Source organism: Vanellus vanellus (assembly GCF_965231255.1).
Source record: "Vanellus vanellus genome assembly, chromosome: 20".
In the NCBI taxonomy this organism is placed as follows: Eukaryota; Metazoa; Chordata; class Aves; order Charadriiformes; family Charadriidae; genus Vanellus; species Vanellus vanellus.
The window spans coordinates 2,636,269-2,662,706 of NC_138925.1; the positions used below are offsets into that span (position 1 = coordinate 2,636,269).

The 26,438-nt window shown below is 54.6% G+C and overlaps 1 protein-coding gene across 2 annotated transcripts in view; it reads left to right on the forward strand.

Annotated features, from left to right (window-relative positions):
* Nucleotides 1–26,438, forward strand: part of IGSF21 (immunoglobin superfamily member 21) — a gene marked incomplete at both ends in the record, with an annotated part of 44,253 nt that overhangs the window by 16,530 nt on the left and 1,285 nt on the right. For both annotated transcript variants that reach the window (XM_082493613.1, XM_082493614.1), the window contains 5 exons: nucleotides 7,307–7,419; nucleotides 17,083–17,204; nucleotides 21,979–22,097; nucleotides 22,638–22,753; nucleotides 23,033–23,480. In XM_082493613.1, the coding sequence (XP_082349739.1) occupies nucleotides 7,307–7,419; nucleotides 17,083–17,204; nucleotides 21,979–22,097; nucleotides 22,638–22,753; nucleotides 23,033–23,480 (918 nt within the window). The remainder of the gene's footprint in view (nucleotides 1–7,306; nucleotides 7,420–17,082; nucleotides 17,205–21,978; nucleotides 22,098–22,637; nucleotides 22,754–23,032; nucleotides 23,481–26,438) is intronic.

Consider the following 26,438-nt stretch of genomic DNA (forward strand, 5'->3'; position numbering starts at 1 on the left):
TCCCGATGAGCCTGAGCTTAGACAAGGTACGATGAAGACGTTAAAGTGGGTTTTGTTTCAGTCCGCGCCCGAGCCGCGGAGCTGATACGGATGGCTCCGTCCAGCACGGGTTTGTTTGTCGGGAGAAACGCACCGAAGGTGGCAATGGGCTTGTAAAAAGCTGGCGGTTACATCGATTTTATTAGCCGGTGCTCGGTGATGGATGAAGTTGGTGCTTGAGTAGTTGATAAGAGTCCCAGGAGAGGGAAAGGTGGAAACGCTGGAAGGAGGAGATGGAGGAGAGATGAGAGATGGGAGGAGAAGGAGACGGAGAAGGAGGAGAAGGAGAAGGAGAAGGAGAAGGAGAAGGAGAAGGAGAAGGAGAAGGAGAAGGAGAAGGAGAAGGAGAAGGAGAAGGAGAAGGAGAAGGAGAAGGAGAAGGAGAAGGAGAAGGAGACACCGCAGCATCCCAAGGCTCCCACGACCCAAACCACCATTGCATTTGCGTGCCCGAAGTGGCCCAAACTCTCCCTTTCTGTGTCCAAGGTCATTTACCGTACCGAAGTTGTGCTGACATGCATGAAAACCCCACTGAGCCAAAGCATTTGTAACATGGTTTTAGCCCAGCACGATCCATTTTGAGCCTCGCTCTTCATTTCTCTGCGGCCTGCGGTGTCGCTGCACCATACCAGGGTTCAGCTATAGGCGCTGGTATATACGAGCCAATCTCTGCCCTTAAGGATGTAAAAATGACTGTAGTGTTCGTAATGAGGGGAAAACTGGTCTAAAAATTGATTTTTCTGAAGATATATTGACATAACTCTTTGGGAAGCCCTTACGTGATCGCGCAGTGTTGAAGATGCTCTCCGGGATGTTGCGATGGCTGCACGCAAGTGACGGCATGGCACAAAATTAGGCTTTATTTCTTTTTCTTTCTGGCTAGGATATATTTTTTTCGGGAGGAATCCAAGATTTAAGGAAAAAGGGAAAGCTGCGGGCAGTGTTCAAAAGTCCCAACTCAACTGGATTTTGTCACCAGCGTTGAAATTGTTGAACGTTGGGTTTGGTTTTTGCATCGTACCCCCCCCAAAACTAAGGAAAAAGGTTTGGATTGGGACCTGGTGATAAATTTTGACCAGTAATGCTTAAAAACCCCATCATTGTGTAGAGTTGTGACAGATTTTGATCATTAAATCCTAACCGCAGCAGACCCCTAAGGGTCTGTCTGTTCCCAGCAGCCCCGATGAAGTGGTTTTCTCAGTTAATCTTGATTTAAAAGGGGTCGAAAGGCCAAACCGGCCACGCTCGATCAATGTATCGATTAAAATTATTGATTTACATTACAAAGAGCTAACAAGACGCATCCGTAGGATCTGTCAGGTCCGACGTGCCTATTGCATCTTATTTAGGTAGAGAAAAAAGTACCAAAGCGTATTCTACACCTACTCCCTATATATTCCGTACGTTTTCTCCCCGGCTCTGCAATACCTAAGGATTTAGGAGCTGGTCCAGCAACCCCCGTAAAGAATAATTAGAGGTACAGCTGCAAAGTGTTTCCTCCCACTTATGCAAATAGGTGAGGTAAGAGGCATCTAATTAAATGTTCGTACTTTAATTCACCGCGGTGTGAAGGAAGATGAATTTTAATTACCGGCTCTTAATTGTTTGGTTGGCCTGTTAATATCCTATTTACTCAGTATTAATACAATTTGCTCTCTGCCAGCAGGGCTCTTCCTCGTGGCGGGCGATGCCGGGTTTGGTGGTTTTATCTCACGCAACAGCCCCGTTTCGCAAAAGCCAGCCCAGTATTTGGGTGGGCAGCGGTGGGTTTGGGGACGCTCAGCCCTCCTCTTGCTCAGCTTTTGGTTTTCTTGCAGGAAAAGCTGGAAATTCAAGCAAAACTCAAGCCATTCGTGCCTTTAGAAACACAAACGGGCTTCCCCCAGCCCCATTTTTTCCTGTGCAAATGGACCATCACCTTTGGAAGCGTGATGCTGACTCCATCTGTCACATCCCATTCCACTTGCTGTTGTTAAACCTGTGTTAAAACACTTACTCCTCCATTTAAAAAAAAAAAAAAAGAAAAATCAATGCAGCAGCTTTCTAGGAGGAAAACCTCAAGATTCAGCAAAATTTGGCCACTCCGCATTGGGACAGGTGCAAATCCTTCGCCGGTTCGTGGCCCTCGCAGCCCTCCTGGGTTAGCACGGAGAGGCAGCTACACATTATAATTGTAAATTGTCCTGGAATATCATAAATAAGGCATCGCCGGAGCCGGGGAGGGGGGAAGAAGGCATTTGCTGTGCTCGCAGGGACGAGAGCAACTGCTGGCGTTTAATCTTTAATGAACAAGATGTTGCAAAGCGCTGCGAGTCAAAGCGCGTTTGCTTAATGCTCCTCAGCCCCGGCGTGCGGCGGGTGACATCCCTGTCCCCGGGGCGGGCGTCGCGCACGGCCGTGAACCCTTGCACACCCGTGATCTCGCCTTGCGCCAACCATCGTCTTCCTCCAGCTGAGAACGGGGAGCGGAATCGCTCCCCGCTTTTTTGGGGGGCGGTTTGGAATCCTTCAAGCAGTCCTGTCGGCTCTCTTGCGAGAGGGAAAGCGTCTCCTCCAGCAGCAAACGCCTTAAATTCTGGAAAATTATGAAAATCAGCCCTGCGCTGATGAGGGGGGGGTCGTCCTGGTCCCCTTTTCCCCCCTCCCTCCTCGTGTTTGCACCCCGAAATACCGTCCCGGCCCCAGCTTGGAAAAGCGAGTGCCGGAAGGCGGTGGAGGAATTGGTGTGAATTATGTATGAGCCCCACTAATCACGGGCTGATTAAAATGATGATGTGTTAATATTATCTCTCCCCGTCACCTCCGCTGAGGGGGACGTGTCGGCACCTGAAGGATGGGGGGAACACGGCGGGGGCAGATGGGGCAGCTGCGTCCCCACGTGGCCTCTCCTCCGACTCCATCCCCACGCGTTGCTCCGCTCTGATCCCTGGAAATGCCGTTCGACCGTCCCCAAATGGAAGGATGGGAACAGGCTGAACCTCGGGGACATGTCCCGCAGGGGTAAAGCCCATCAGCGGTTTGAGGTTAACTTGTTGGAAAGCGCTGGAAGGTGAGAAATCAGGGAAGAGGAGCGCCGGTCGGGATTAATAAATTAATATTTAATTTATATGTAGCTTAAAAACTACCGGGCACGTGGGGAAGATGGGGTGGGGTTGTTTTGCGGTGCTGGGACACGCTCTATCCCCCTGAGGTCTTCAAGGGCACCCAGGGGTGTGGAGGTGGGTGGCCCATGGGTGGCTGTCAGCCGCCCACCCAGCCGCTCTCTCGCTCCCCCTGTCCTCGCCAGGACAGGGGGAACCTCAGCCCCTTTGGGGTGGGGAAGGGGGTTCAGCCACGCGTGCTGCATCCCGAGAGATTTCCATGGGGCGACCGGTTGGTCCCGTGTGCAAAAATCCCCCATGGGATGCTCAAACGGGGCAGAAACGGGGCTTTCCACCAGCGCCGCGGTGGAAGCACCCGGCCGCGTCCTCCGCTCGCACGGCCGGGGCGAAACCTGCCTCCTCCCTCGCAGCTATTTTGTAATTGAAAGCGCTGAGCATGTTACAATGTGCTCCTTTTATTAATGTGTCACTCCTGATTTAAAAGGACATTTCATTTATCTCTCCCTTCCCCCTCCTTTTTTTTTTTTTTTTTCCTCCCCTTAAACTGGATGGCGCAAGAATTCCCACCGCTCACTGGCAAAAATACTCTTTTCTCCTCAGGGATGCGATCTAATCAGAGGGCTGAATTTCCATAGGTCAGAATCTAATCAGAGGGTGGCCCGGCTCAGCTTTCAGTATGAAATATGTCTTATTTAAAAAGAGCAAAGGGGAAGGAGAGGAGCTTCGGGGTTCAGAGCTGCCTTTGGGATGCCGATAATGTGAAGGATGACGGAGATGTTGGGTAGGGCTCCTCCTTTGGAGGTGCAAATCTGGTGCTCAGCCCTCCTTAAAGTCCTTAAAATTTAGCGATACCCATCACCGCTGGCTTCTTCCTCCCAGCAAATCCAAAAAAGGGACAAACCCAGGGATTTTGGGGACCGGTGACACTTCGCCATCCTCCGTTTTTGGAAAGCAAAGGGAAGGGAGAGGACGAGGGATGAGATTGGCACGTCAGCCGCAGCAAAACAGCAGGTTTTGGACAGCTCCATCTGGATTCCCGCTTTATTTTTCAACACCTGGCTTTATTATCCCTGCTTTTCCCTCTCCTCTGTACACATCCTTAGCGTTTTGGGAGCTGGCTCCTCCGGGGACCACACATCTGTTTCTCTCTCTGTTCCTCTCGCTCGTGCTCTTTCCCTCTTTCTTTTCCCCATCTTCTGGGGTGATTTTGCTCTGAATTTGGGCCACCTGATGCTCTTCGAGTAGGTGGGGGGTTTGCCCTCCCTCCCTCCCCTTCCGGGCATCACTGGGGCTCTGGCACCAGTGGTCCCTGTCCGTCCCCCCATCACCGGTTCAATAAATCGCAAAGCTCCAGCTCTTCGGCTTTGCCACGCAGGATCTGCTCTGGAGGAGAAGCGCAGGAGCATGCCGGGTATTTTGAAGGACCTGATGTTCTCCCAGCATGGCCGAATCCAAATTACTGGGCGTAGAGGTGGGAGCTGGTGGGCTGTAGCCTGGCTGATATCTCAGAGCGGTTTTGCAACACGTGGAGGGAGCAGAGCGAAAATAATAATGATTAAAAAAAAAAAAATAAATAAATAAAGCCTATTTTGGCTTTTTTTGAGCCATCTAGAAAGTGCGGGTTTGAGGATGTGTCTGCAGGGGAATTTGCCCAGGTAAATCCTTGTGCCGATGTATTTGCTTGACGTGAGCGGAGGTGGGTGGTTGGGGCCACCCCAAGCTTGGCCATTTTTGACTTTCAAAAGCCGCCAACCGTCAGGAGACGGTCGAAGCGCCGCCAAAACACCTGGCTGGACCGCGATGGGGGATGCTTCAGCTTCCCATTGCCCTGCACAGGGTGGGAAACGCGATGCCCCCGGGGAGAGGGATGGAAAACCATCCGGAGATGCTGCGGTTATGAGCCGGGAACTGCCGGATCTCAAATAATTGGCGGCTGCGAGGGAAAAAGCAATCTTAGCTCTGCCTTTGTCACCCCTCGGTTCTGCCGCCGGCTTTGTTTAATCGCCCCGTTGATCCGCGCCGGGGGCAGGAGGGAGATGTAATCTCGCCCGGCGGCTCCCAGCGCTGGTTGATGAAGAGGCAGAGCTTTTCCCGCGCCGGTGGAGCCTTCGTCCCCGGCGCGGATCCCTCCCTCCCTCCCTCCCTCCTTTTGGGCAGATGCCACCGCGCTGCGAAACATTTGCTCATCCCCACCCCCACCCCTCCCCCCTTTGCTTTTGTGCCTGTTGCTCATCTCCCTATCGGAAATGGCAAAAGCAAAGCGGGAAGGAATGGGGGCACCCGCCGCGAGCCCTCGCCTGACCTTCCTCCTCTCCCTCCTCTTCCTCCCTCTCCCATCGCTGCCTCTCCACATCTGCGACGCCCCGAATTCGAGGGGACCGCGCGCTGCGTCGGCAGCCGCAAGGAATTAATCCCTGCTTTAGCCTGCTAAAATAAACCCTGTCCGGGCGAGGAGAGAGGCTGGAAAGAAGCCGGCTCCCAACGAGCGGGGCCGCTAGCGGGGATTTGGGTCGCCGGCAGCGAGGACGGAGGCGTCGGGCCGCAATTTGCAATATTGCCAAGGCGCAATATTAAAACCCGTCTGAGAAGAGCCCTTAATTTAACCCCGTGTCCCTGCTCAGCACCGCTGCCTCCCACGCGCCCACGGCATGATGCTGCACAACCTCCTCCAGTACTCACCGCCACCACCCCCCTAAAAAAAAAAAAAATCCCCTTTTTTCCAAATTGCTTTGCAACCGGGCGCTTGCGGCAGCCAAGCTGCTTTTGCGACCCTCCCTCCTCTCCCTTCCCTCCCCCCCCCCCCCCAAAAAAAAAAAAAGCAGCGCAAAGAGGGTTTCTTTTGAATTTTACAGCCCCGCGCTCAATATGCCGGGCCACGCGTTGTCGCAGCAGGCACGCGCGCGACGCGCTCTCCCGCAGGTCACGGCCGAGATTTATTGCGAAAACACCAGCAACTTGTTTTACAAGTGCTGCGAGCCTCCAATCGCCGGCTGCGGGACGGATAAAATCCCCTTCCCCTCTTTCGGGGGAGGGGGGGGTGGGGGTGGAATCTCGGGTTCCAAACCTGCTCCCCTTTTTCCAGGCGCTCCAGGGTTTTTCAGTGTTGCTTTTCCCCCAGATGCGAGCAATAATTTAAATAAAAATTAAAAAAAAAAAAATTAAAAAAAAAAAAATGGATTTTCCCAAGGAATTGAGGGCTGTTTTGGGGTGTCCCCGTTGGAGGTGGTGTCAAACTGGTGCAAGTCAAGGCAAGGATGCTCGAGAAAGGTCTGCCGGGCTGTCAGTCTGCCGTCTTCCAGCAGTCAGAGGAAATAGGGGGGAAATAAAATTGAAATGCAATCGCCTGCCCTCCTGACCCTGCCTGTTCCACGCTCCGGCAATAGTTTTGCGGCAAATCAAGGGGAAACGGGCAGAAAACGGCCAGACGGAGCCTCCCGCGCTCTGATTTTCCCTCTGCTCCGAGGCCGGGTCCTGCCTGCCGCTATGGGGGAGATGGGGAAGGAGCAGGCTGTCGGCCAAAGCTGGGCTGGAAAAACCACAGGTTGGGCTTTGCCCGTCTCCTGATTAATCCGTTGGACCCGTTCCCGTAAGAAATGAGTAATTTAGAGGGTTTTAAGGCAAGCGTGAGTGGAGGAACTTGGTCCTCCATGGGGAGGGAACAGATGCGGGGTAGGCGATGGTGGAGACAAAGTCGAAGCCGATATCTTCGTGGGAAGGATGGGATGAGTTTGCAGGTGGGGAACGGTGGCCGGAGGGAGGAGGGCTTGGTGTACGAATCAAGGCGAGCCTCAAAATCCGGGCGCTCGGGATTTCTCCGGGCAAACGTGGGCAAAGCCGAGGAGAGAAGCAGCGAAACGGTCGGTCCTTGTCTTTTGGTGCCGTAAACTGGGAAATAAGGTCAGGAAGGATTTTTTCTCCCGGGGTGGTGCTTTTTTGGGTGCTTTGGGAGCAGCTGAAATTCATCGCTGCAAGGGGGCGAGACGTCACGCCGATGGACTTACCCCTATGTGGGATGCAGCCAGCGTTTGCTCCCTGTGGCGGAGCTATTAATACCATAAAAGCATTTGCAAACAATATTTTAACCCCCTGTCCCATCCTTCCCCGGCAGCTCACGTCTCTTTTTTTCTCCTTTTTTTTTTTTTTTTTTTTTTTAATAACTTTTCCAGCCTACCTGACGGTCAGCATCGAGCCGCTGCCGCCCGTGGTGGTGGGAGATGCCGTCACCTTGAAATGCAACTTCAAGACGGATGGGAAGATGCGGGAAATCGTCTGGTACCGGGTAAGCGGCGCCGGGTACCTCTTTTCCGCCCTTGGGGACGGGGACGCGAAGCCACCCGGCTGCTTTGCTCCTGTCCAACAGAAGGTCAAGGCTGGATGGCGGAGAGAAAGGCAGACGGCGCTCTCGCTGATGGGAATATTGATTTTGGCGGAGCAGGCGGGCGGGCTGGCCTTTGAAAACCCGGGGAGGGGAGAGGAGAGGGGGGGGTGGGAGACACGTAAAATGGTTTTGCAGTCATCCCGAGGGCTCCGTGAGGCTTTCTCCAGGCGTTTTGTTACGTTTTCCGGGTGGATTTGGGGGTTGGCAGGCTCGTGCGCGGCACTGGGGGGGGGGGGGGTTGCGCCCAGGATCGCGGTTTGGGAACCGGGGGTCGGGGTCGGCACCGCCGTGCAAAGAAGGTCTTCTTGTTGGGTGTGAAATTATGCAAAAAAAAAAAAAAAAAGGTGGTTTTTGTGCCGCGGGGGAAATTATGCAAACTTGAGGGTGTTCGGGGCTTGCGGAGCAGCGCTGAGCTCTTCAAGCCTCCCCCCAAAAAACTTGCCCCTTCCCATCCCCGTCCTCAAAATCCTCATGGCTGTAGGATGCTGATCTGGAGCAAAACAAGAGCTTACAGCCTCAGGTTTTATTTGGGGAGGGGAGATTCGGAGGCTGTAGCTTTGCCCCCTCCCAACATCACTCCCATCTACACCGAGCCTGGATCCAACCTCAAATATAACAGCCCAGAGCAGCATATTTTGCCTTTTTTCCCGGGGAATTTCAGAGTAAACTGCCGAAACGCGAATAAAAACCCCCCAGCGGTTTGATCAGAGAAAACTCAAAAAGTTTTCCAGGACGGGGGGGGGAAAAAAACCTCAGCTCTTTGCTTGCGCGTTGGCTCGCGGAGGAGGCAAAGAAAGAGCTCATTTGGCCGGTGGCCTCGGCCCAAGCGGTCGCCCTTTGCTGTAAAATATTTTTTCTCGGTTTTACCCTCTTGTTTCCGCTCCCTGAATAAGGAACGTCTCTGCCTTAAAGCTCTTCTTCGCATCCGGGCGGGTTTCTAAATAGGAAAAGGTGCTCTCGGGACTGATATATATTCAGTTGCCGGAACGCGGTGCGTGCACGGGAATATTTTCACCGAGTGCTGGCTGTTCGCTATAAATATGTGTATTTAGATGTGTAGGGAATGCAAGCAGAGAAATAGCAACGTATAAACCAAAAACTGACCCGAATCCTAAATTCTCGCTGTTGGCTTCGTCTCCCTCTTTTTTTTAGGGGGGAGGGGGGAGAGGGGGTGAAGGAGGCTTTTTGCGTGGTGCTCCTTCCGCCGGCACTGCCGTCTCCGCCGGGTTTTTCCTTCCCTTTTCCACTCGGTAATATTGGATTAACCCACTTTCTCGCGAGCTGGGGCTGGATTTGCATAATCCCCCCCCCTCACCCTGCGCTGAGGGATGCTGGAGCCCTCGGCGCGAGGCCGACGCGCCGGGGCGGCCGAGCAAATTACGCTCCAAGAAACCACGGAGAGAGAGGGAGGGGGGAAAAAAATAACCCGGCTTTTATTTTTATCGCTGCAAATCCCTCTTTCTTCCAGGTTTTTTACCACCCCCACCCCACCCCCACCCCCTTCCCTTTTTCTCATTTCCCGAGGAGCTTCCCGCACTTGGCAAGTTGGGTTTTTCATAGAGCATCTCGGGATTTCCCAAATTCCCTCCTGATTTTAGGGTTTTTTCTCATTTCTCCCCCCCCATCTTGTCTCATTCATGGACTTTTGCAGCTGCCCGAACCCCCACTCGCAGCTCCCTGCGGCAGGAGGTGACGGATGGTGTCGAGCGAGCCGGGGGGGGGGGGATTTGGGGGGAGACGCTGGGGCTGCGGAGTTATATTTATACCGTTTGTAAATCATCCTGACAGCATCTTTGTACGCGGCACCGGAGCAGTGGAGTGCGGTGGTGTGGGGACTCGCTGGGGCTCCCGTTTCCCCATGGTTTATTTTACAGGGAGGGGAGCGAGCCCGTTGAGTTGAAGGATGCGGAGATGCTCCAGCGGCACGCGTCGGGTTGCCGGGGGGGGGGAGGGGAGGGGGAAGGCAACAGAGGGGGAGCATGGCAGCAAACTCAACGGCAGCAGTTGGGTGTAGGGCGTTGGGTGGGTGCATAACCCATCAGGGTGGGTGCGTAACCTGTGAGGTGGGTGCGTAACCCATGGGGGGCATGCATGACCCATGGGGGGCATGTATAACCCATCGGGGTGCGGGATGGGTGCATAATGCGGGGGGTGCGTGTGTAACTCATCCGGAGTGTGCATAACCCATCGGGGTACATCCGTAATCCATCGGGGTGTATCCATAACCCATTAAGGTGCATGCAAGATCCATGGGGTAGGTGCCTAACCTGTCGGAGTGGGTGCATAACCCATCAGGGTGAATAACCTGTCGGGAGAATCCATAACCCATCAGAGTGCATCCATAACCCATGGGGCGTGTGCCCCAACAGGGTGCATGCATAATGAGTCAGGAGCGTGCATAACCCATCGGGGTGCATCCATAACCCATGGGGTGCATCCATCACCCATGGGGTGCATGCATGACTCATGGGGAGCATGCATAACCCATCAGGGTCCATCCATAACCCATGGAAGTGTGGGCATAACCTGTCAGGAGGTCATGTAACCCGTCGGGGTGGCTGCATAACCCATTGGGGTGCACGCATAATCCATCAGGAGCATATATAACGCATGGGATGTGTGCATCGCTCATCAGGAGTGTGCATAACCCATCAGGGTCCATCCATAACCCATCGGGGTGCATCCATAACCCATGGGGTGCACGCATGACTCAGCGGGAGCATGCGTAACTCATCAGGGTGCACGCATAACTGGTCAAAGTGTGCGTATAACATGTCGGGAGCTTGTATAACCCGTCGGGGTGGCAGCATAACCCATTGGGGTGCATGGATAACCCATCGGGAGCGTGCACAATCCATGGGATGCATGCATCCCTCATCCGGAGTGCGGATAACCCATCAAGGTGCCCACATAACCCATGGAGTGTGTGCATACCCCATCGAGGTGCGTGCGTAACCTGTCGGGAGTGCGCATAACCCATCGGGGTGCATCCATAACCCATCGGGGTGCATCCATCACCCATGGGGTGCATGCATGACTCATGGGGAGCATGCATAACCCATCAGGGTGCATGCATAACCCATGGAAGTGTGTGCATAACCTCTCAGGAGTTTGTGTAACCTGTCGGGGTGGCTGCATAACCCATCAGGGTGCATGCATAATCCATCAGGAGCATATACAACGCATGGGATGCGTGCATCACTCATCAGGAGTGTGCATAACCCATCGGGGTGCGTGCGTAACCCAACAGGGTGCGTGCGTAACCTGTCAGGAGCGTGCATGACCCATCGGGGTGCATCCGTAACCCATGGGGTGCAGGCATGACTCATCAGGAGCATCCATAGCCCATGAGGCGCGTGCATAACCGGTCAAAGCGTGTGTATAACCTGTCGGGGGGTGCGTATAACCCAACGGGGTGCGTGCATAACCCACGGGATGCGTGCATAACTCATCAGGTGCACGTATAACCCGTCGGGGTGGCTGCATAACCCGTTGGGGTGCAGGCGTAACCCATCAGGAGCGTGCGTAACCCATGGGACGCGTGCATCGCCCATCGGGAGCGTGCATAACCCATGGGACACGTGCATAACCCGCGGGAGCATGGGGTGCACGCGTAACCCCTTGGGGTGCGCGTGTAACTTGCCGAGAGCGCGCATAACCCACCGAGTGGACGAGTAACCCGTTGTGGGGTGTGCTGTGAGGTGCGAAGGGGCTTCTTACGGTGGGGAAGGTGGGTAAAACCCCACGGCGAAGCACGGCGCTGCAAAGCGGTACCCCCCAGGCCACCTCTCCCCGGGAGGAGCTCCCCCCGGGAAGCCCCACGGCCAAGGGCCAGCGGGAAGGGGTGGCAGCGAGGGACAACACTTTTCTGGGGTCAGGAAATCCCCTCGGGGTGAGCCGCAGCTCCGGCTGGCTTGAAACGCAGAAGACTTGAGGAGAGCTGGGATGAGCGAGGGGGAATTTTCACGGCATAAACAAGAAGAGGCACCGTCTGCAGAGGTGTTAATTAACACCCAACCACCCCCCTCCGCGGTCGATTCATCTCCAGAAGGTGTGATTTGCCCAAGAACATGTACAAACATGGGTCCCAACACCTCGCACGTTAGGCGAGCGCCCAAAAAACCCTCGGAGGAGACGTGGGTGGTGGCGATCCTTCCAAACGAGCTTGGAATGAGTCTGGGAAGACACAGAGCCGTCAAGCTGGCTCCCAGCGCAGGCGTCCCCCGGGGGGTCGCGCTGGAGACCTGATTAGTATGGTCGCTGCCACGCCGCAGCGAGGGCTGGGGAGGGAGAAAATTACTTTTTGCAGCAGTGCAGAGCTCTAAAAAATAATAATAATAATAATAATAAAATAATGCAGAAGCGGGAGAGGGAGGGAAAAGCCTCCGAGTGTGCGTTCGGGCTGCGTAGGGCCAGCTGGCAGCGGCGGGGGGAAGCAGGCAGCAGCCAGCCCGTACGCACAGCCGGGGGCTCACAGGAGATGATGGGAATTGTGGGGAAAAAAAAAAAGAAACAAGTGTTTTGCAGGTTTTTTTTGGGGGGAGGGGGGCAAGGGCTGGTCACAATTCCCCGGCTGAGAGCAGCGCTCCCACGCTCACCGTCCCTCTGCCCGGTGGGGAGTGGGGGCTCGGCCTGGGGATGCTCGGCAGCGAGAGGCGGGGAGGGACGGGACCCCTCAGGTCCGGGGGGAGTCGCTGTGTCTCAGTGAATTAGGGTTTGGTGCTCCGTCTCATTAGCAAGAAGGAGGATAAGTCAGAGCCGGGGTTGGGGCTGCAGGCAGTGCACGGGCGGTGCTCCCCATAGCACCCATCGTACATGGGCATTGTTCTCCGTAGCACCCATCGTACATGGGCATTGTTCTCCATAGCACCCATCGTACATGGGCATTGTTCTCCATAGCACCCATCATACATGGGCATTGTTCTCCGTAGCACCCATCATACATGGGCATTGTTCTCTGTAGCACCCATCATACATGGGCATTGCTCTCCATAGCACCCATCATACATGGGCAGTGCTCTCCATAGCACCCATCATACATGGGCATTGTTCTCCATAGCACCCATCATACATGGGCAGTGCTCTTCATAGCACCCATCATACATGGGCAGTGCTCTCCATAGCACTCATCATACATGGGCTGTGCTCTCCATAGCACTCATCATACATGGGCATTGTTCTCTGTAGCACCCATCATACATGGGCATCGCTCTCCATAACACCCATCATACATGGGCAGTGCTCTCCGTAGCACCCACGGCACACGGGCATTGCTCATTGTAGCACCCATGCATGAGCACTCCTCTCCATAGCACCCATCAAGGTGGCCTTTGCGGGCGAGGGAACATCCACCAGGAGCCTGTGGGTCCCCTTCATCCCTTCTGCAAACCGTTCTCCCCATCCTTCCCGCAGCAGCTCTTGTTTTTAAGCTCCCCAACTGCTGCGTGGGCATTGCAAAGCATTTTGCTGTGTCGAGGGGCTCGTTGGGCCGGTCCCTGGCTGGCAAATGCCTCGGGCTCCAAAACCCATGGCCGTGGCAAGCGGGGGCCGATGCATTACAGACGTTGGCGGCGCCGCTCGGAGCCGCCTGATCGATGGTGACAAAGCGCGGTCCCCGCAGGGGCTTCCTCTGCCACTGCCCATTAGGAGAAATGAGACGTTACAGCCCCGGCCCGGTGGCTCCCGCGGTGGCTCCGAGCAGGAAATGTTGCTGGTGACAGTGATAAAATCACTGCTCGCAGCAGCATCGGCTCCAGGAGAGGGCGAAGACGGGATGGAGGAGCCAAGCAAAGAGCACCCCACGTGCTGAGGCTGTTGTAAGCCCTTCCTACGCTGTACGGTGCTGCTGGGAAAGCCCAGAGCCTTGGCAAATTTGGGGATGCTCGGGAGGAACCAGGCTGGAGGCACTGGGATGCCGTTTTTTTACCTGGAAAGCAGCTCCCAGAAATTCACAGCCCCCTCCAAATTTTCAAGCCAACCCAATTCGCGGCGGGTTGTGCCTCCGATTTATAAACCTGCTCCCCTTTAGGGAAAAATCTCGAGTTTTTATGGCTGCAGAGAAATTGTCTAAAATCTGAGCAAAACCGCTGATGGAGAGATCTTGGGCCGGTAACAGCAAGAGGTCTGACTCGTGCCATTCATCTACACGCCAGCTGGGTCGGCTCTGCGCCTCGGAGATGATAATTTAAATGTCAGGATGGGGAACTCTTTTAATTCCTCATGCTCAGGCGGGGAGAGAAGGTCACAAGCATCAGCACGGTTTATTGAGCTCTCTATTACTGCCGGGCGAGGGCACCGCTCCGGCTCCGGGAAGGCAGCGGGGAGCCTGGGCTGCTGCTCCCAAAATTCACGACCCTCTTACGACATCAATTCCATCACACACGTGGCTTAGCGATGCTGGAGAGCGGGTACCAGCACGGGTGCTGCCCTTTGGGGGATGGAGATGGGTCGCGGTGCTCATCCTGGGATCGAACCATTTGGGTTTGGGCAAATAAATCAACTACTCTGTATTTTTAGAAGCTAAATTCACCACTGGTGGTGGTTTGGGTGGCTCCAAGCGAGGTAGGACCGAGGGGTCCAGCAAGCTCAGGGTGAGAGGAGGAATTTCAGCCAGCTGAGCTGCACTGGGGAGGGGGGCAGAAAAAAAGTTTAAAAAGGGGGTTTCCAGTATGATGCGTTTCTCCCAGTGCCTACAACATAAAGTGATAGAATCATAGAATGGTTTGGGTTGGAAGGGACCTTAAAGACCATCCAGTGCCACCCCCTGCCCTGGGCAGGGACACCTCCCCCCAGCCCAGGTTGCTCCAAGCCCCGTCCAACCTGGCCTTGACCACCTCCAGGGATGGGGCAGCCACAGCTTCTCGGGGCAATGTGACCTCACAGTCAAGAATTTCTTCCTCATATCTCATCTCAATCTCCCCTCTTTCAGTGTAAAACCATTCCCCCTCACCCCATGGCTCCCCTCCCTAATGAAGAGGCCCCCCCCAGCTCTCCTGGAGCCCCTTTAGGCCCTGGAAGGGGCTCTAAGGTCTCCCCGGAGCCATCTCTTCTCCAGGCTGAACCCCCCCAGCTCTCCCAGCCTGTCCTCCCAGCAGAGGGGCTCCAGCCCTCCCAGCATCTCCGGGGCCTCCTCTGGCCCCGCTCCACCAGGTCCATGTCCTTCTTATGTTGGGGACTCCAGAGCTGGACACAGTTCTCCAGGTGGGGTCTCCCCAGAGCAGAGCGCAGCAGAGGGGCACAATCCCCCCCTCGCCCTGCTGGCCACGCTGCTGGGGATGCAGCCCGGGATGCCGGGGGCTCGCTGGGCTGCCAACGCACATCACCGGCTCATGGTGAGCTTCTCCTCCACCAACACCCCCATGGGTGGTGACATGGGACGCTGCAAATCCCGGTGCAGCCCTCCGAGGATGCAGTCACCCCTTGCAGCCCCTTTAGGGTATTTTCCCTCTTGCCGTAGCAAGTGCCTGTTGCATTCGCTTGGACAAAGGGTCTAAATTCCACCCCAGGATGAGGGCGGTTGAAGGAGACTGGACCGGAGCCCAGCACCCCCCACCCTCCTGGGGCGATGCCCCGTGTCCCAGGGTACTACGGAGACCTCCTGTCCTTTATCAACCCACTTTGGCCTCCAAAACCCCTCGCCCCCTCCCCTCGCTCCCCCATCCGTCGCTCCCCGATGCTTATCTAACCCACCGAGCATCCCGGTGACAGGCTCCAGCAATATTAATAGTGTCAGCCTATTTTGGGGACGGCAAACCGCCGGGTAGCCGGCGAGGTGAGAGTGCTGGGGGGGGAGGGAGAAGGGGGGGGGAAAAGGCAGGAGGGGGGACCGCCTCTGCGCCAGCGGGAAGGAGCAGGAGGTTAATGTCTCCCCGCGCAGTGGCAATCGCCGGGTTTTTGTCAGGAATAAGATTTTTACTGGGGTTTATAAATAATGCAGCAGGCAGCCTTGGGCTGCCCGAGCTCGGCTCCAAGTGCCTTAAATGTGCCTTTTCCTCTCCCCGTGGCCCCTTTTCTTCCCGTTCCTCAGTGTGGGCACATAATTTGGGGCAATCACCATCGGATGCTGCCAAATTATCATCCTTTTTCTCCCCAGTAAAGAAGCGTTGGGCTTGGGCTGCTCCTGTCCCCCCTTCCCGGGGGGCTGCAACTTTATATGTAGCTCCTCTCCAAAAAAATTGACCCCAGGGCGCAGATAAAAGGCTGAAAGTAGGTCTAATCCCTGGAGAGAGACTATTTTCTATGCGCCTTTTCATCGGAGCCTATTAGCCGCCTGTAATCCCTCGAGGATGCGCCGGGGCTGTAGCATCTTCCCTTGCCGTGCATCCTCGGGAGGATGCGAGGGGTCCCCCGGGGGGGGGGGGCGGGGGACGAGCGTCAGCATGAGCGATGCTTAGAGCTGCATTTTTCCCATTCCCATCCTCGGATCTAGCTCGATGCTTGCCTGCTTTGCCCACATCTGTCCAGATGTGCTGGGGCGGGGGAGGGGAACCTGTAGCTGCAAACTCCTGGTCCACGGGCATCACCTCCACCTCGCCCCGAGCATCCCCATCCTCTCTCGCATCCCCAAAATAACCCCTGGAAAAGCCTTTGAGCTGCTACGTGAAGAGCTGCTGGATGCGGGAGCAGCTCCAAGGTTTCTCCCCAAAACTCACCCCGGGGCGTAAATAAAACTCGGGAAAAAATCGGACGTGTCCTTGAAAACTTCCCCTCGTTCCCAAGGCTGGAGATTTACAACTTGGATAATTCTCCTTGCAGTTCCTTACCCCGTGTCCGTGCCAGCGTGTATTTTCTTTGCAATAAAAGCCTCAGCCTCGGCTAATAAATTTGAAGAGGTGGTTTTAGTGACAGCTCTTTTTTTTTTTTTCCCCCTTTTTGCCATAAAAAAAAAAAAAGGGGGGAGTGGGGGGAAGAGAAAATCTGGAATGAAAGTTGATTTTTGCCCAAGTGGGGAGAGCAGTGCTGGGTGGGGACAGTGGGGTATCCCCTCCTGAGAGATGCTGGGTTTGGGGGGTTAATCCCCAAAATCCCCTTCTCCTGTGCCTGGGCTTAAAAAAAAAAAAAAAAACAAAAAAAAAAAGCAAAACCCCACAACTATTCTAACCCTCCAATGGATCGATCTGAGCTGTTCTAGACCCAAAATGTCCATCTCTCATCGGCATTGCATTCTTCTGCCTTTTCCTCCTTAATTTTGTACTAAACTTTGCTGCTCACAAGAGGGGGAGATAAATCTGAAGGCACTGGGGGACACAGGGAAGAAACGAGTCCTCCCCAGTCCCCAAAAGAGCCTTTTTCCACTTAAAAATTACAACCCCAGCAAGCGGCTGGAGACAGGAGGTGGTGATGCCATAACCGGATAGAAACGCGCGGGTTTTGCTTTTAATCTCAGCAGCTCATAATAAAGAACTAATATTTATTGAAGCTTAATCAAAATGTTGAAAATAAATATATCAAAAAGAAATATAATTACAAACAACAATCTTATAAACAATTAAAAAGCCGATGCGAACTTCTTTTGCGTTTGCAAAAGTGACCACGGGTGTCTCATATATGTTTTTTTTCTCGCAGGTGACCGATGGTGGCACCATCAAGCAGAAGATCTTCACCTTCGATGCCATGTTCTCCACCAATTTCTCACACATGGAGAATTATCGGAAGAGGGAGGATCTGGTCTACCAGTCCACTGTGCGGTAAGTCACCCTCATTATCGCCTCCTTTGACACGTCGGCTGCTTTTTAATGCCTATTTTTAGGATTTTGTTCCCCATTTTGGGGCAGTTGAGGGTGTTACGGCAATGCTCGACGTGTTCTCTTTGGCTGTCGGTGGGGATTTGTTGCGTTGCAAAGAGATTATTGTCCCTGAATGAGCTGTCACCAAATATCCGAGGTCTGTCCCCATGGTCCTGCGTGTCCCTAGGGAAAAGGTGATGGCGGCGGCGATTTCCAGGGGTGAAAATGGGCAGAGATAAACAAAGCTTGGGGAAAAAAAAAAATTATATATATATATATATATAAAACACAGGCAGCATGGAAGCTTGTCTTTGCTTTTCTTCCAAGTGCGAAATCACTTGCAGGAGTGTCAGCTTTATTACTAATTACACACTTGCTTTATTGCCGGTGTTATAAAAACAAAACTGGAGCCTGAAAAAAGATGTCAGGGGGAGACTTAATTCAAGGCAAAGAGGCTGGGGTGAAGTATTCATTTTTCATGATTTTTTTTTTTTCTTCTTTGTTTCCTTTTTAAATTAGAATTTACCGATCGGATTTCAAAGCTAATTTTTTCCCAGCGTGGGGTAATAAAAATTCTGGAAATGGTGGGGAAAATGAAGTCGTTTCCTCAAGGTGATGTGACGCTTTGCACCTGCAAATGTCTGTGTATGGGTTGGAAGGGGCTCAGCATGGCTTGTCCCATTGGATGAGCATGAAATTCTTTCTAATTCTTTGAAATCTGAATTTTATTCTTTTTTTTTTTGCTGGTTTTTCTGCTACGCTCAGAGCTATGTTTTATTATAAGCACAAGCAATTGCATTAGATGGCTGCATGGGAATAAATGGGAATACAGAGTGGAGAAAAGAAGCAGGAAAGCAGGGCTGGAGAGGAGATGATTGGGGTTACTCAGGAGATGCTCAGAGGATGCTCAAGGGTTGCTCAGGAGGATGCACAGGGGTTGCTCAGGGCCATGCTCCAAGGATGCTCAGAAGGGTCAGGAGATGCTTGGGATGCTCAGGAGTTGCTCAGAATGCTCAAGGGTTGCTCAGGAGGATGCTCAGGAGGATGCTCAGGGGATGCTCGGGCAATGATCAGAGATGGCTCAGGGAGATGTTCGGGAGATGCTCAGGGGTTGCTCAGAAGATGCTCAGGAGGGTCAGGGGATACTCAGGTCACTCAGAAGGTGCTCAGATGATGCTCAGGGGGATGCTCAGGGGCTACTCAGAGATTGATCAGGGGGATGTTCAGGAGATGCTCAGGGGTTGCTCTGAGGATGCTCAGGAGGGTCAGGGGCTGCTCTGGAGGATGCTCAGGGGTTGCTCAGGGGATGCTCAGGCAATGATCAGAGATGGCTCAGGGAAATGTTCAGGGGTTGATCAGAGGATGCTCAGGAGGGTCAGGGGATGCTTGGGATGCTCAGGAGTTTCTCGGGATGCTCAGGGCATGCTCAGGGGATGCTCGGACAATGATCAGAGATGGCTCAGGGAGATGTTCAGGAGATGCTCAGGGGTTGTTCAGGGGATGCTCAGGAGGGTCAGGGGATGCTCAGGAGAGGCTCAGGAGAAGTTCAAGATGCTCAGGGGTTGCTCAGGAGGGTCAGGGGATGCTCAGGGGATGCTCAGGGGATGCTCAGAGGATGCTGAGGAGATGCTCAGGGGGATGCGCATGGGATGTTCGGAAAGATGCTCAGAGGATGCTCAGGAGGGTCAGGGGATCCTCAGAGGATGTTCAGATGATGCTCAGGAGGGACAGGAGATGCTCAGGGGGATGCTCAGGGCATGCTCAGGTGATGATCAGAGGTTGCTCAGGGTGATGTTCAGGAGATGCTCAGGAAATGCTCAGGAGGGTCAGGGGATGCTCAGGAGATGCTCAGAGGGTGCTCAGGATGCTGAAGAGTTGCTCAGGAGGATGCAGAGGGCTTGCGCAGGGGAGGCTCAGGAGAAGCTCGAGATGCTCAGGGGTTGCTCAGGAGGGTCAGGGGATGCTCAGAAGATGCTGAGGAGGTCCTCAGAGGATGCTCAGAAGGGTCAGGAGATGCTCAGGGGGATGCTCAAAGGATGCTCAGGAGGGTCATGGGATGCTCAGGGGATGCTTAGGAGGGATACTTTGTTGCTCAGAAGATGCTCAGATGACACTCAGGAAGGACAGGAGATGCTCAGGGGTATACTCAGGGGATGCTCAGGCGATGATCAGAGGTCACTCAGGGGGATATTCAGGAGCTGCTCAGGAGCTGCTCCATTCCTTGAGTTTTGTTCCCCCAGGTAGCACAGGCTCCGCTCCGCTGCTCACTCGGATGTTGTACAAATTTCTGACACGGCTAATTATTGTTTAGAGGAGGTTTTGGCAGCTTCACAAACAGATTACACATTCCCTAACTCAACACCCTTGCTTCCCTGCCATAAACCCAGCGGTTTTGCTCGGCGCTGGATTTAGCCATTGCTCTCCTCTAGCAGGCAGCACTGGGAAAATTGGGGAATTGAACCAGAATAAAACATGCCCCATGCGCAGAGCAAGACATCCCAACCACGAGCATTCCTTGAGGAAGGGACAAGGGCATTGCACTGTCCCGGTGAGGCAAAGCAGATGATTTATTATTTTTTTTTTTGCTCAGAAACCTCCGTTTTTCTCCCTTTCACCGCATATTGTAGAACTAATAGAATTTGGGAGCAGAAAATTTGGCCGCCCTAGGACCAGGCACTTAAAAGCGTTGGTAATCGTCAACCACGGCGCCGGCAAATTGTCCGTGGAGCCGGGGATGTTCGCGGTAAAAGCGTTTTCACGCGGTTGTTTTCAGAGGAAAACAGCAACACGCCTGGGGAGAAAGGAGATATTTCTTGGAGGGTATGAAAAGAGCTTGTTTTCTGACTCGTTGGCTTGATGGTTTGTTTTTTTGGGGGGGGGAGGGTGTTCCTGCCTTATTTTGGGCTCCGGTTAAGAAGAGGAGCAATATTGGGAAGTGTTTGGTGACAGGTCAGTCGCTTTACAGCCGTTTCCGCTCAGGTTTTCTCCCCCTTTCATTTTACCCTTCTGTATTTTCACCTTTTCTTTTCTTTTTTTTTTTTTAAATCTTTTTAATGGCACGGTCACGTCAGTGCCGTCCCACGGAACGTTATCCCGGGCGGCGCAGCTCTTATCTGCGCGGCGCAGAGGGCTGCCGGGGCTGCCTCTTTTCATACCGGCTTTGAACGCCGCCCGCTCAGATGTGAAGAGCAAAGCCGGGAGATATCCAACCCTGGATTTTTTTTTCCCTTCCTCTGATTAAAATCCCACCCTCGTCGAGTAAGGCACCGCTTTATGAATATCTCTATAATTTTTTCCTTATTTCCACTATGCTTAGAGGACGCTAAGGACACGATGGGCAGCATTTTGGCTTTGCAGGGCTGGGGGGGCCCCTCTCTCTGGTCCCTACCGATGGCAGAAGCATCAAACCAACCCGATTAGGACCGTTTTAAACCCAAATCCGTGCTCAAACCCAAAGGGCTTGTCCCTCACGGCGAGGGGCAGCCGCCAGGATGGAGAGGGTCCCCAACTTGGCGGGGACCGAAACCGCCAGCGCCGCTCTCGCGTGCCGCTAACGAAGGGTGTGGATGATTTCCCGCTCGGTGCGTGGGTAATTAGAGGCTGGAACAGATGGCGAAGGCTTAGTTGAAAGCGTCGCAGCCATTAAAAGGAGCTGCCAAGCGACTGTTCGCTTCGACGGGGGCTCGTTCGTGCTGGCGGGGGGCTCGCATGGTGAGGAGGAGGTGTGGGAAGGCGGCCAGGGGCTTTCAGAAAGGATCCGGCAAAGCAGCACTGGATTTTCGTGCCCCCCCTCCTCCAGGCTGGGGAAGCTCCGCAAGGTGCATGGCTGGGTTTGTCTGGAAAAGTGAGGGGGATTTTAAGCCAGCGGGTGGTTTGCCAGGTGCTCGGTGTGGGAATTGCCCCCCCATCCTCATTGCCACAGTGGGACGCTGCCGGTGGGCAAAGCGGCTCCTGTGCAGCCGGCGGGAGCAGTTCCACCTCCAGCAGCACCGATCCTTTCACACATCTCTTCCTCTCCTGTTTGTATATATATATATTAAAAATGTATTATTTTTTTAATGTGTATATATATAAATGAGGATGAGGATGGAGATGGGGATGGATACGGGGATGAGAAGAGGGAGGGGGATGGAGATGAGGATGAGGATAAGGAGGAGGAGGAGGACGGGGACAAGGATGGAGATGGGTGGGTGTGGAGGACACCATGCGAACACCCCGGCTCTGCTCCCCGACAGCTCCTCTGATGTGTGTGTATATATATATAAAGATTTTAGCTAATGTATCGATCGAAGCGCGTTCTGGATTTGCGTGGAGTTTGGGCTTGTGACACTTTTTATCCGCCGCGCTTCGCTACAGCCGTTGCATCGCCCAAGCGGTCTGTAACGTCCCGCGCTGAGCCTTTTACATCGGCGTTTTGCAGGCGTTTAATGTCCACGCTTCGTGGGTTTTTGCTCTCGGCAGTGCCTTTACCTCCCGTATGCTTCTCCTTTCAATAATGCAATTACTTACCCTCCCGAGGAGCTGTCAGTGCCGGTAAACTCCAGCTGCTAAACCGCATTACACAGCTCTCTCCAGCAGCCTTTGCAGTTATTAATAGTTTATTGATCCCCATCACCAGCGAAAAGCAACCCCATCCGACGCCTTGATATCCGGATGCCGATTGCTGCATCCCCCTGGGAAAACGGGTTTGGGGTGGAGCGGGGAGCAAGCAGTGAGCCCCCTCTCTCCTCCCCAGCCTCCCCGAGGTTCGCATTTCGGACAACGGTCCCTACGAGTGTCACGTGGGGATTTATGACCGAGCCACGCGAGAGAAAGTGGTCCTGGCCTCCGGGAACATATTCCTCAACGTGATGGGTGAGTGCAGCCCCCAGCTGGGTGGGACCGCAGGGGAACCGGCTGCGGGGTCCTTGGATGGGGTGACAACCAAATGCTCATATTCCCATATCCAGGGATGGAGACAGGGATGAGGACGGGGACAGGGATGGGGTCAGGGACGGGGACAGGGATGAGGATGGGGATGGGGTTGGGAATGGGGTTGTGAACGGGGACAGAGATGAGGATGGAGATGGGGATGGGGATGAGGATAGGGGTGGGGACAGGGACAGGGATGAGGACGGGGATGAGGATGAGGATGGGGACAGGGATGAGGATGAGGATAGGGATTGGGATGAGGATGGGGATGGCGTCAGGGATGGAGATGAAGATGGGGGTGGAGGATAGGGACGGAGATGGGGATGGGGGTAGGCATGGGGATGGGAATAAGGATGGGATGGGGATGGGGATGAGGACAGGGATGGAGACAGGCATAGGGTTGGGGATGGGGATGGGGACAGGGATGGAGACGGGTGGGTGTCAAGGACACTGTGCTAATACCCCGGCTCTGCTCCGCGGCAGCTCCTCCGACGTCCATCTCGGTGCTTGCTGCCGACACGCCGGCGCCCTTCAGCCGCTACCAGGCACAGAACTTCACCCTAGTGTGCGTGGTCTCTGGCGGCAAGCCCGCCCCGCTGGTGAGCCCCCAGCATCTCTAATCTTTCATATATATATATATATATATATATATGAAGCAAACATAAAAATATATAAATATTAAAAATATATATGTGCTGCTTTTGGAGGCAAAATAAGGCAAACAGCTGCCTGCTACCCAAATCTTGCCCTGCAGCATCTTTCCCTGGGGACCTTGGGAAGGAGCCCAGTGCAACGCTACCCAAAGGGATGGGTTGGTGGGGATGTCCGGGGTGGTGGCTGTCCCCATTGGGCTTACATTCCCTTTTGTCCCCACGCAGGTGTACTTCAAGCGGGATGGGGAGCCCATCGAGGCCACCCCGCTGCCGGAGCCGCCGGCCGGCGCCGGGAGCTGGGCACCCCGTAACCTCCTTCACCGTGACCTGGATGACACCAAGGTGCCAAAATCATTGGCGGCTGAAGGGGAGGTGGGAGGCGGGCGACCCCTGGCCACGGCGGACCCTCCGCGAGGGCTGGCGGCTGAGCGGGGTCCCGTCACTGAAACCATCCCTGAAACAGTGGTGAGCCGGGAATTCCCACGGTGGGTGCATGTGGCAGAGCCCATCTACTATTTCCGTCACACGCACGCGCCCGTCAGCGATGGGACGGTGGAGGCGCGGGCCACCCTCACCTGGACCCTGAACCCCCAAATCGACAACGAGGCGCTCTTCAGCTGCGAGGTGAAGCACCCAGCGCTCTCCATGCCCATGCAGTCCGAGGTGACGCTCGGTAAGCACCGCCGCCGTGGTTGGGTTTGGGGGGATTTGTTGGCTTTTTTGTAATTTTTTCCAATTTTTGCAATTTTTTTTTTTCAATTTTTTTTTGCAATTTTTTTGAGGGTTGAGGTCGGTGGGTTTTGGAGGGGGGGTCATCAGGCAAAAGAAGAGTTTTGCTGTGTGTTGTAGGGGAGACAGAGCACGGAGGGGCTGTGTGGGGCAGGATAGGGTGCAGGGGAGAGGAGGACAAGGGCAGTTTGGGGGGGCTGAGCCTGGGCTGGGTGCTGGCAATGGGGGTGTTTGGGGGGGTTGTCCTGGTGTCTATGGGGTGCAGAGCCCCTCGTGCATGGGGGAAGTAAGGAAAGAAGCTATGGGGCTGCTGTCCCCCAGGTCCTCATAGCCTCAGGGTGCCCCATAGAGGGGAGTGAGACCTGGCCCTGCAGAGGGGGGTGCAGAGGGCCCCCCCAGCTGTGTGGGATGCTATAGGGTGGGGTTTGTTGGGTTGATTGAGGTCTGGGGTTGGACGGGGGCTGTTGAATCATGCTGTGGGGGTTTGGGGTGATGTGTGGGGCTGGTAAGGGGGGAATTGAGGTTACTGGGGTATCAGAGCAAGGCAGTGATGTCAGTGGCAGGGGGTAATGTGGGCACAGCTCCAGATTTGGGGGGTAGAAGGGGCTGCGCTGGGATAAGGCCCCTCTATGAGAAAGGGATGGGGATGGGGGGTGGGGGGCATAGGACCGGGTCAGGGGGGACAACAAAGGGCTGGTTTGGGGGGAGCCAGGGCTGTGTGGGGTGTAGGCACGAGCAGGGAGGGGGGTGTTAAAGCTGGGGGTAGAGGTTCTGTTGGGGGACCAGGTGTTTGGTGGATCTTTGCCTTGGTTGCCTGCAGGGCAGGTGGGGAAGTTGGTGGCCCCTTAATGTTACCTCCTATGGGGTGTAACTCTGGGAGGGGATGGGACGGAGGAGCTCCCCTGGACTGGGGTCATGTTGGGGTGGGGGGAACACCTTCACCCCATAGTGATGTCACCTCCATCCATCTATACTCCATCTCAGGAGACCTGAGGACATGCCATCACCCTTGTTGGCCATCACCACCCAACTCATCCCAGCGGAGATTGCTCAGGAGAGGCCAGGTTGGCCCCTGCGCAGGGGCAGCCTGTGGGGCTGGTGAGGCCCCAGCTGTGATGGGGTGGTGAGACTGAGGTTGGCGCTGCCCTGTTCTCTCCCAGCATCCCCAGGACCCTAGAAAAGCAGAAGCTCCCCAAGTTGACCTTGGGAGCTGGTGAGCACAGTAGGTAGTGAAGCCACTCACTTCTGCCCCACCTTGGCTGATCAACTTGCCCCCAGGTAAGGCTGTGGCTCCACTACCTTATCCTGGTTCCCCATCAGAAGCAGCTGCCACCAGCGTGGCCCCAGCTTCGGGGCACCCTCCCGGGCAGGCTGCTCTGGCCTTCCTCCCCTTGAGCTGGGTGGAGAAGACTGAGCTTTGCTCCTGGCCAAGTAGGGCACTTGGCTCGCTGCATCAGCGATGATGCACCATCTCCTGGAGAGTTTCGCCTCGTTGGCTTTCCACCCGTCTTTGGCACAGGCTTCAGTGTGCCCAAGCCTCTCGGCGCTGGTGCTCCGTCTCTTTTCCTTCAGCTCATCAACCACCTCAATTAGTGGGAGGTTGGCAGCAATGAGGAGGTCAACGGGAGGCTGGCAGTCAACAAGAAGCGCAGCAGCTCTCTTGCTAATAGATGGCCCTCCATTATCTGTTCCTCCCCACTGAGCATTAAAGGTCTCTCCCAGCATACAATTGACCAAAAAATAACCTAAGTCCTGCATTTTCACATTTTCTGCAACTTCGGTGTCCACTCTCTGGGCCTCCCTAGAGATTTTGATGGCTTGCTGCTTCGTCCCAAATAGCGCCAATACCTGTAACAGCAAAGCTCACCCCACACAGCCCCCCCCCCCCCTTCCCCCAAATCCACAGCTCTTCTCATCCCCTAAGGTGCCTCCAGCCTGTGCACCTCACTGGGCGCCCCACCACCACCATCCACAGACAGTTTTTTGGCACCCTCACAGTAGCTCCCCCCATTAACCCCCTCCCTATCTATAAATAGTATATATACACTCAGTAAAAGCCACATTGAAACCAAGAGAAACCATTTGCTTCAGTAGAGAAAGCATTCTTTCGGTACAGACCCCAGCATGGTGTAATCACCAGCAGCCCATCACCCCTGCTTTAACACCAGAGGGCCAGATCCTGCATGGATACTGCAGTCCAGGTGCACAACCGTGGTTTCTGGCGCGTGTCCATGCACAGCATCCTGGGACATGGATGCCCTTTCCAAGGGCCACCACCCCGCAATGCAGACCAATGTGTTTTCTGGTGGCTCTTTGTCCCTTTGTGTCACACTGTGGTGGTGGCCAAAGTCATCCTGTCCCATCCACAGCGGCACTTGGATGAGACACTCACTTTCAGCAAAGAGCAACCCCCTTCCTGCTCATTTTTCCCCTTCAAGCTGCAAAGGCTCCTTCCATGCCAAGCCTAGGCACCTCCTGGGGTTGTCCCATCCCACCCATGGCCTCAGAGGAACATCCACACAACCCTGACCCAGCTGGGAGCAAAGAGCAGACCCGATGTCGTGTCATCCCACCATGGCTGGTTGCATCACTGCTTCTCCCCGCAATGCACCAGGCAAGGGCACCCCAGGTCTGGTGTGGGAAAAGGGGCCCCCTCCTCTTTACAGGGCTGTGCTTGGCATTTTGTGGTAGCAAGTCTTTGTGGCTGTCTCCCATGCCAACAGCGCTTGTGTGTGACTCACCGAGGCCACCTTGTCCTGGGGCTGCTTTTCTGAGGTGTCCATCTCCATGGCTTCGAACCAGCCTGACCTCTCTTGACCCCTGTTTCTGAGCAGAGAGGGGCTTCATTAGGAAATATGTTCTTCACCACCAATGCATCCCATTACAGTCACCCATCAATCTT